Source organism: Polypterus senegalus, chromosome 7 (genome assembly GCF_016835505.1).
Source record: "Polypterus senegalus isolate Bchr_013 chromosome 7, ASM1683550v1, whole genome shotgun sequence".
In the NCBI taxonomy this organism is placed as follows: domain Eukaryota; kingdom Metazoa; phylum Chordata; class Cladistia; order Polypteriformes; family Polypteridae; genus Polypterus; species Polypterus senegalus.
The window spans coordinates 86092055-86103370 of NC_053160.1; the positions used below are offsets into that span (position 1 = coordinate 86092055).

The 11316-nt window shown below is 33.3% G+C and overlaps 1 protein-coding gene across 8 annotated transcripts in view; it reads left to right on the forward strand.

Moving 5' to 3' along the window:
• The window catches only part of LOC120532692 (dmX-like protein 1), a 315909-nt gene extending 311123 nt beyond the window's left edge, over nt 1-4786 (forward strand). For all 8 annotated transcript variants that reach the window (XM_039758971.1, XM_039758975.1, XM_039758976.1 and 5 more), the window contains one exon: nt 1338-4786. In XM_039758971.1, the coding sequence (XP_039614905.1) occupies nt 1338-1562 (225 nt within the window). In that variant the 3' untranslated portion in view covers nt 1563-4786. The remainder of the gene's footprint in view (nt 1-1337) is intronic.
• The last annotated feature ends 6530 nt before the right edge of the window (nt 4787-11316 follow it).

The window sequence follows — 11316 nt, forward strand, 5'->3', positions numbered from 1 at the left end:
GCTAGGATTTTTTTGGGGGAAAAAAGTGCATTGATATATTGTCTACTAACATCTTTTGTGTTGATGTAAATATTTGGGATAATGTCAAAGACATTTGGATATTTTTAAAATATTGGACATGGCAAACTATATTATAGCAGAGTTGTCAACATAAATAAAAGAAAATTTCACTTTTGCAAAAATGCACCTTCCACCCCAGTGCAAAAATGAATAGGGTACCAGTCCATCACAGTGCACTTGCACAAGTTCACACCAGACTAACCTCCAGTGTGTATCTTTTAGGCCAGCAGGCAAACACTTGGGATGTGGCTGGTAATGACAGTACATAAGCAATAGTACTATTGAAAATCATTAATGCATATATGTGAAGAAATCCCCACATGTAAAAAAGTGGCATTACCGTATGTATTTTTGCCCTTGTGTTTGTCTTAAATCTGAATTACTTGTGTGCACAACAGAACTACTGTAGATATTCATTATCAGGGTATATTTGCAGAGCATTGGAGAACACACACACACAATGTATATAGTGTGTTTGATAAAATGATAAAATAATGTAGACTTTGATGTCGGCCTATTCAATGGTTTGTAATTTTTAACCTTCTGGGAGTGGATCTTAGATGGCTAAGACCATCTATATCCAATCAAATATCAAAAATATTATCATCATTTTGAGAAGCAATCTTGAAATAGAATAAAACCACACTCCACATGACTGTATTACTGATTCCATATTTTTTCAAAGTTTTGTGAAAAAGAGTAACTTTGATCCCTAACCAGTTACAGAGTAAACCACTGCCCTGTGTTATGCGCATCTTCAAGTCTTACTGATCATTTTTGCTGTAAAGACACCTATTGGCTTACTCTTTATCATAAGTGTAAAATTTCCTGCATAAAATATTGTATGGTCTAAAAATGAGTATTTTTTGGGCCTTGAAGGTAAAAATGTAGGGGTAATCTCAAAAAGTTTGATGCTAGCATAACTAGAAATCAAGGTGCATTGACTAGTATATTGTTTTGGGGGTTTTCTCATACTGTTGAGTCAGGAGGCACGGGACAAAAAAACTGAAATGATTTTGAAGTGTTCATAAGCAAAAAATCAAATAGCAGCAAAATAGTGGAATGTCATGGACAATGCACATCTTTTTTCAGCAACTATATCTTAAGTATCAACAGTCAATATGAAAATCATATTAAATCATAATAAATTCTAAATAAATAAATATAAATATCAACTTGGCATAACAGAATAATTTCATCGGGCATCTCATGACACTAGTTGTGATTTTATTTCTACCTTTTTTTTTTTCTTTTTTCTTTTTTCTTTTTTCAAACAGGTTTGGAGTATGTCTACATGTACTCTAATCCACACTTTCCTCAATGAACATGCTCGGCAATCCATCTTCAGAAACATTGGAACTGGAGTGATGCAGATAGAGGCTGGTCCAACAAGTCACATTTTCTCTTGTGGAGCTGATGGCACGTTGAAAATGAGGATCCTACCAGACCACTTTAGCATTATAAATGATGTCTGGAAGAATAATGTGAAATTTATTATTTAACTTGATTGATAAAATGGAAATCTGGGTGATGTAGAAATTTTCTTGAAGCACTGATGCCTTAAATCAGTTGATGATGATAATCATTATTATATAACTGTTTAAGCTTTAAAATAACTTTTTTGCTGCTGATTTAATTTATTTATTTAAAATAAGATCAAGAAATAGGCAACTTAATTAAATGCATTCAAATGTAAGTTATTAAATCTGTTTGAAGATTAAATTTAACAGAGAGCTGCGTATTTGTCTTATTTTAATGGACTTACTGTGACTTTCTGAAATATTATCAGTTAAAAAAAGTGAGTCCATCATTGATGTCAGATCCCAGTGTCTAGTAATGGTGTGTATGCACTTCTATTTTAAACATGCAGAGTTTACTATTATGATTTGTTGTCAGCTTTGATTGTGGCACTATTAGATTATTATTTGTCTTTTTATAAAGCTTGAGATACCTTGCAGGAATGTTAATTATGATAGATTATTTAAAGATATAAGATGGTAGAAGGCTGTATCTTTGAGAACAAATAAAAAATATAAAGAGCAAAGTTAAAGGAAGAAAATATATAAACTGAGTAAGAGGAGGCATGTGAAACAGTTTTAAAGTGAGCCTTCTAACTAACTGGTCTGTTTTTAGTACATTATTTATAATGAAATTATGTTTTTTTATTATTTTAATTTAGTTTAAGATTCACAGTGAACATTCTGTTTTGGAAGTTTGATTTTAAAAAAGAATATAAATGTAGACTAAATATTGCTAAGATATTAAAAGAGGTTTGTTTTTGTGCCAATAGAGTCCCACAGATTTTTAGCCAAGAGAAACTTAGCCTGTGTATATTATTTATTTTGACTTCACTATATTTTCTTTTCAGTTATTCTAGCACAGTGTAAATAAAGTACATATCTATCTATCTATCAAGTCAATACATTTTTAAAGAATTATTTTAACATTTTGTGACATTATTAACACTGCAAAATGTACTGGTTACACATGTAAAATTTAAGTGCATTTCTGTGCTCATGTTTTATTTGAAAGTAATTCATTATTTGTGCTTTTAAACAACATTGAAAAGCTTCATTTTGTGATCCCCATGTTGGTTTAGTTTGCTTCTTGTATAAACCACTTTTTTGCTGCCAGTATATTTTCACTTTGTTCTTCTTAGCTAGATCACTCAGTCTCCCAATATAGTAAGTTTATATGTAAAAGGTACAGTATATCATGTACAGCATATAGTTTTGGCTAGACAATGCACTGTTGAAAGCTTTATTATATAATTAAATGGATTTATGAGCAAAATAATCAAAGTATTTAATATGATATATTGAAATTAATGTTCAATGAGCAGATTTTTTGAAAGTAGAAACTTATATTTGTAATATTTAAAAGAAAACACAAAGTAGGTAGGTAGAAATGATAATTGTTACAAAGGGCTTGCTTATGAACCTCAGGCTTTTAGGCTTCTTGTAAATCCCACTTAAAAATAAGTTTAATTTGTATATTTAATAGCTACAAATATTATAGCTAACATTAAGGTTTGTATGGGAATAAAATAAAAGACGAATTAGTGTTTATTCATATATGCTAAGATTACAATATTTAAAATAAGAGTCTTTTATAAAGAATTTGTTTTTTTTTCAGTTAATACAGTATGAACATATATTAAAATAAGTTGTAACAGTATATAAAATATTTGTGAACCTACTTTCTTCTCTTGATTGATTTGTACAAATATATAGGATAAGAGCTTTATAGAGTGAAGCTATAAAATTCTGAAAAGGTGCTAAACCATAATATTAAACTATTGTAGAATACTTTAGTTTTTCATTTTAATAGTGCAATGTTGTAAATGCTAGATATGTAAAAAATCTGAAATCACATCCATTTAAATAAACAGTTAACAGATTTGTTATACCTTTTTAAATGTTGTCTTTCTTTGAAATGTAATGATGTGAAGGATGTGATCTCCATTTATATTATAGTAACATTAATATCCGGTTGTAATTTTTCTATTATCAGTATTTTAGTTTATTATAATCTTGGTTAAACAGACTAATGAATCATTGATTTTAGTCTTGTTTGACATCTCACCAGTAACTGTGGTAGTCTGTACTTCGACTAGTGAGAACAATTTTTTAGTATACATTGTATGAACATTGAGTCTCTAAGATAATATGCTGATTATGAGATGAATGAAGAGTAGATTTTTGTCAGGTAATTGTTTTATATGATAGGTGGATTTGTTACTGTAGAACTGAAACCCTGACAGCAACTTCTCGATAATCATTAAATTAATAGTTTAATTTTAAAAATAATTAGTTAATTCGATAAATTTAGTATGATTAAAGGATACCCATTAATTATTCATCTGTGCCTACAAATTCATTCTCGGATTGTTAAAGCCTTAGTGTTTGTATCCATTCTTCACTCACACTATATATATATTTCACCAAAGCATTAATACTTTTATTAAAAGCTTAAATTATCTAACCCTGTTATTCCATTTCTGGTTTGAGAGAGGAAACAGCCATGACCAGATCACCATTTTATACCATCCTCATGGTACTCATTCTCACAAACAAACTCACTCACACTGTGGCCAGTTTAAAGTTGTCAGTTAACGTAGTCTGCATATCTTTAGAGAAAAAATTTTTGTGAATGAAATGTAAAAATCAAAAAACACTTATATACTTCAAAATACACTTTCTAAGTCAGTAATTTATGATAGCATCAAAATCAACCTTTTGAGACTTTAGGTAAATGTTGTCTGGCTCATCTTCACTAGAGATTCTACACACCACTTCCTCTCTCACGGTAAGCAATTGTGCTTCATCACACCATACATAATCCAAAGATACACAGGAACAGATTTAAAACAACAATGTTAATGTCCTGGAATGGCTTAGTCAGAGTCCAGATCTCAGTCCATATGAGAATTTGTGTCAGGACTTGAAAAAGTGGTCCTCACAATCCCTGTGGCAACCTGAAAGAACCTGAACAGCTTTACAACCAAGAATGTGGAAAAATTGCAGTGTCCAGATGATCACACAGGCCCACAGTTGTAACAGCTCCCAGCCATGTATCTACTAAATGCAGACTTGAAGGGGGTGAATACTTATGCTGTCATTTGTTTTGTGTGTAATAGTTTGTAATTAATTTAGACAACTTTGCAGCGCTTTGTTTTAACTTAGCATGTTTTTCATTGAAGATATAGTAAAAAAAAAAAAAAAAAGCAGATTAAATCCACTGTGATTCAGTGTTGTACAGCAATAAAATGTGAAAACTTTTATTGCTTTGAGGGGGTTATACTTTTTATAGGCACTGTAGGTTCTGCATCAGTTATTCTAGTCTTACAGTTTCTCATTAAACCCATACGGGCTTAGGATTCTATGATTGTTTACTCACTTGTCATATTTAAGCAGCCTCGGAGTACAATTATTGAAAACAACTATCATAACCTCTAAAAAATAAACAAAGAAAATCAGCATCTCTGAACAAGAGGTTTTACAAGCAGTACAAAGTAAGAGAAGCTAAATGTAATAATGTTAAAGTACATTAGGGTTCTGAATCTGTAGATTAAATATTTAAAATTACATATTTGAAAATGTTATTAGCATTATTGAAATGAAAAATATTCTTTTCAATTGCCCAGTTTTATGGTAAATGCACTAGTTTGTGAATGTCATTGTTGACATTATATCTTCAGTAGCAACGTGAGTGGAGTGAAACACATTAGGCAACAAGCAAAACATTAAAGAACATATTTCAGAATGGTAAGTGCAAAACCTTTTTTTTTTTTTGCCTGGAATATTAATTTATATTCAAAAACATATTAAGTTTTTAGTGTCCATAAACAAAGCTTCAGCTTTTGCAACTGGTAGAACTCACCCAACTTTATACCTCAGTCCTACTGAGAAATTTGCCCTGACCCAGATGATTGATGGCACAATATAAGTGGACATACTATATATATCATTGTCGTTTTAAAATGACTTGCCAGTACAATGATGCTATGGAGTGATTTGTAGTTTAAGTGGTCAACCTCTACTGGACATAGCAGTGCAGTTAATCACAAATTAGTGTAATTCATTGCACATATGATGTTTGCAAAACCTAAAGAGCATTATCTAATATCATTGATAACACACTTGTTAAGGAAAAATGTATTTTACCTAGTTTCACTTCAAAAAATAAACTTTGACTAAAAAGTATTCAGGAGCAATTTTAGTGTAAGGCATACTCTTCAAACTTACCAAAACACACTGGCCTTTCAAAGATTCTCTGCATTGCTAATACTGCAAAGAAATGTGACACATGCCAAGGGAGAATGAGCTATTGCAGTGTTTGCAAAGTGGTTATTAATTTGCCTTGGGTGCCAATGGGTCTTTCCTGTTCTTTTACAATCTTTGTACTGGTGATATAAAAGCATGTTCACTGTGCTTTCATGAAAGGGTATGTAATTTCTGATCCTAAAGGACTGTTTATGTATTGAATGTAGCCACAAACACTTGTGTGGAATTCATCAGTATGAGTCCCAGACATTTTACTCGCAGATAACTCATTTGAAAAACTTTTAACTTTTCTAAAATGTCAACATTAAAAAAAAAATTACAATATAAAACCTAAAAATTACTGTGCAGTTAATTATTGAAGCATGCGGTGTAATCTATTTTGTAATACTGTATATACATGCGTTTGTTGTAGAAATGTTACTTTTTAATATTAGAGTTATAGTCATGTCATTTACATTTCCAAGTAAATGTTTGAAACTCCTTACCAGATTACATATTTTATTGACATTTGAAGTAAAGATTTTGACAACAAACTATGAAAATAATATACAGATAGTAATTATTTAATGAAATAAAAAAAAATGTAAACATTAACGAGCAACTGTGACATTTTAGCACCCTACTAAGTGAGTTGGCCAAAATCACAACTTGCAAACATTTTTCATAGTCTCTTGAGTTCATACTTTGGAAATGTTTCCCCATTCTTCCTTGCATATCACTTCCAGCTTTTTAAGATCTACCCACAGGTTTTCAATGGTATCTAAGCGTGAGGTCTGCGAAAGCCATTCTAAAATCTCCACTTTGCATTTCTGTTGATAGTTCATAATAGAGTCTAATCTGTGTTTTGGATCCTTGTCTTGTTCAGGAAGCCAGCCTTTCCTCAGCTTCAGTTTTCTGACTGACTGTCTGACATTCTCCTCAAGGACTTTATTGATATTTAGTGGAATCCGGTCTTCCCTGTATTCATATGGCATTTCCTCTGCCTCTAGGTGGCATAAAACCCTAAAATATAACAGATCCAATCCATACTTGAACAGTTGGCAAGGTGATCTTTTCTTCAAATTCTTCTCCTTTTTCTCTAAACAAATCATTTCTGGTGGTAGCCAGAGAGTTAGATTTTTTTTTTTTTATTTATTTATTTATTTTTTTATTAATTTTATTGCACTCAATACAAAGCAATCAAGTTTTTACAAAAGAAAAATAGAGTCAAGAACAGATTGATCCCCCACCCTTAAGAGAGAGAGCAAGCCAAACGGCATAAAAATTTTACAGCTTTTAAACATACCTAAATTAATAAATTCTCTATGCTTCATGAACTTATTTTTAAAATATTACTGATTAGATCCTGTTATGTTTTGAAAAAAGTCTGTACGGATCCTCTAACTGAGTATTTGATTTTTCCAATTTCAAATAATATAACACATCGGTTTCCCACTGACTTAAAGAGGAGAGTTTGGGTTCTTCCAGTTTATCAGAATAAGTCTGCGTGCCAAAAGTGTGGTGAATGCAATCACAACTTGTTTGTCTTTCTCCACTTTAAGCCCCTCTGGAAGAACCCCAAACACAGCTGTTAATGGGTTAGGAGGGATTGTGAGTCCAAGGCTATCTGAAGGTAATTAAAATTTTTGTCCAGAATAATGTTAATTTGGTGCAGGCCCAGAACATGTGACCTAGTGAGGCTGGGACTTGGTTGCAACGTTCACAGGTTGGATCATGCCCTGGAAACATTTTGGAGAGTTTTAGTCGAGACAGATGTGCTCGATACATAATTTTAAGTTGTATAATTGTATGCTTTGTACATATGGAGCTCGAGTGAATTCTCTGCATTGCTACTTTCCACTCCTTTTCTGATATATTAATTGAGAGATCTTTTTCCCAGTGTCCTCTTGGATCTTTGAAAGGAGGGATTGTAAAATGATTTTATATATTGTAGAGATGGAGTCTAAGTCCTTGAGATTGAGCAATATTTTTCCAGCATGGATGAGGGTGCAAGATGAGGAAAATCTGGAAGGTTCTGTTTAACAAAGTTCCTGATTTGAAGATAGTGAAAGAAATGTGTAGCTGGAATGTTAAATTTGGAATGTAATTGTTCATAGGATGCAAAGACGTTGTCTATATAAAGATCTCTAAGCAAGTTAATTCCAAATTTTTCCAGATATTAAAACTGCATATGTTTGTGAAGGTTGAAAGAGGTGGTTCTCTTGCAGAGGTGCCACAGATAGAAGCTTCTCCGTCTTAAAATGCTTTCTACATTGGTTCCAGATTCTAAGTGAGTGGAGCACAATTGGGTTATTAGTGTATTGCCGATAACGTGTGTTTATTGGAGCACAGAGCAAGGAATACAAAGAAGTACTGCAGGATTTTACTTCTATTGCGTCCAAGCCTGTGTATGTTCTTCTATTTGTGTCCAGGTTCTTATCGCCTGTATATTTGCTGCCCAGTAATAAAACTGGAAGTTAGGTAGAGCCATGCCGCCTTCTGCCTTTTGTCTTTGTAGGTCGCTCTTTTGATGCGTGGATGTTTTGAATTCCAAATAAATGAGGTTATTGTTGAATCTAATTGCCTAAAGAATGATTTATTAATGTATATTGGGATGTTTTGAAATAAAAAAAGGAGTTTAGGAAGAATATTCATCTTAACAGTGTTAATTCTTCCAGCTAGTGTGAGATGAAGGGTTGACCATCTATGCAAGTCTTGTTTAATTTTTTCCATGCAGACGCGAAATTTTGTTGATAAAGAGCTTTATGTTTACTTGTGATGTTTACCCGAGGTATTTAAACTGTTCTGCAATGATAAAAGGTAGGGTATCTAATCTAATATTATATGCTTGAGAATTCACTGGAAAGAGTACACTTTTATTCAGATTAATTCTGAGACCAGAGATCTTTTGAAATTCTGTGAGTGCTGCTAAGACTGCAGGCACAGAATTTTCTGGGTCTGATATATACAGTACCATGTCATCTGCATATAATGAGATTTTCTGTTCCAGTCCTTCTCTGCTAATCCCCTTTATCTGATCAGTATTTCGACAATGTATTGCCAGTGGTTCAATGGCAATCGCAAACAGCAGCGGTGACAAGGGCATCCTTTTCTAGTGCCACGTTCTAGTTTAAAGTAGTCTGAGCAAATGTTGTTGATGCAAACTGAAGCTTCTGGGTTAGTATAAAGTAATTTAATCCATGCACAAATGTTTGGGCCAAACCCAAACTTCTCCAATGCAGTTAAAAGGTATTTCCATTCAATCATGTCAAATGCTTTTTCTGCATCCAATGATAATATTATTTCTGGGGTGTTTGATTTAGTTGGTGAGTATATTACATTTAAACAGGCGTCGAAGATTTGAAGATAAGTGCCGGCCCCTAATAAATCCAGTTTGGTCTTGTGATATTACCGAGGGAGCACTTTCTCCATCCTTCTGGCTAAGATTTTAGAGAGTATTTTAACGTCGTTATTCAGAAGTGAAATTGGTCTGTATGATGCACATTGTAATAAGTCCTTATTTTGTTTTGGAAAGACAGTGATTAGTGCTCGAAAGGTTTGTGGAAGAGATTGGTTATCTCTGGCTTCTGTAAATGTTGCTAATAGGAGGGGTGCTAGCTGAGTGGAGAATTTCTTGTAAAATTCTGCAGGGTAGCCATCAGGGCCTGCTGCTTTCTCGCCTTGGAGTGACCAGAGAGTTAGATTTTGACTTCATCTGGCTGTAGCACTTAGTTGCAGAATGGGTCTGTCTGTCTTATGCAGTTAATTTTCATGCTTAAAATGTGTCCTTTTGTATTGAGATTGCAATTAAGGTATCTTTTTGATGGGTCTTTCATGAATTCCATGTTTGTTTAAGTCTGCACCACCACTGCTTTCTCAGGTAACTAAACCTGCCTTCAGATCCCTTTTATTCATACAAGGGTTTTGCTTTGCCTTTTTCCACAGTACAGTTACAAAAATGTAATTTGGCCAGGGTGGTATTTAAGTGGCAGTCGCTGTAATTTAGCACCATCTGCAATTTTTTTTTTTACATTTGTGTATCCTACCATGTATTATGAGCCTTTACTAATTATTTAAAACAGTAAAATAACAGCATAGCTTAGTATTGATAGATTCAAGTTAGTCAAAGTTGAGATCTAGCGATTCATTGCTTCTAGAGGCTCTAAATGAACCAAAACTTTCCCAGCTGTCCAACTGCTTAAGGCTGTAGTGTTGCAGTGAGTCATACAATTGCCAGATGATAGATCAATGTGGCATTTCCTGTGAGGCCCTCTACCTAGTTTTACTTACCTGCATTTCTGAGAAGCTCTTTTTTCTGACCACATACTGCACATAATGCCAATGTCAAGCTTCTGTGGTAATACAACTAGTTTGTCATGCTTTTTGAACATTTTTTAATATACAGAGGTACAATATTACTATTTTTGATTCTGAAAGTCTCAGAAAAAAGTTATTCTATTGTATATGAGCAATAATTGATTTTACCAATGTACAATTACACGGTTAAATAGAAAAGTTAAAGGAATTATGAGAATAAAATTAGAAAATGTTTCTCTGTGGTATCTGTAAAGGGAAAAACTATTTGCAAATGTTATGGTATACAGTCATATGAAAAAGTTTGGGAACCCCTCTCAGCCTACATAATAATTTACTCTACTTTCAACAAAAAAGATAACATTAGTATGTCTCATTTCCTAGGAACATCTGAGTACTGGGGTGTTTTCCGAACAAAGATTTTTAGTGAAGAAGTATTCAGTTGTATGAAATTAAATCAAATGTGAAAAACGTGAGTCCCCTTGTAATTTTGCTGATTTGAATGCATGTAACTGCTCAATACTGATTACTTGCGACACCAAATTAGTTTAATTAACTCGTTAAACCTTGAACTTCATAGACAGGTGTGTCCAATGATGAGAAAAGGTATTTATGGTGGTCAGTTGCAAGTTGAGCTTCCCTTTGACTCTCCTCTGAAGAGTGACAGCATGGGATCCTCAAAGAAACTCTCAAAAGATCAGAAAACAAAGATTGTTCAGTATCATGGTTTAGGGGAAGGCTACAAAAAGCTATCTCAGAGGTTCAAACTGTCAGTTTCAACTGCAAGGAATGTAATCAGGAAATGGAAGGCCACAGGCACAGTTGCTGTTAAACCCAAGTCTGGCAGGCCAAGAAAAATACAGGAGTGGCATATACACAGGATTGTGAGAATTGTTACAGACAACCCACAGATCACCTCCAACGACCTGCAAGAACATCTTGCTGCAGATGGTGTATCAGTACATCGTTCTACAATTCAGTGCAATTTGCACAAAGAACATCTGTATGGCAGTGTGATGAGAAAAAAGCCCTTTCTGCACTCATGCCACAAACAGAGTCGCTTGTTGTATGCAAATGCTCATTTAGACAAGCCAGATTCATTTTGGAACAAAGTGCTTTGGATTGATGAGACAAAAATGTAGTTATTTGGTCATAACCAAAAGTGCTTTGAATGGCG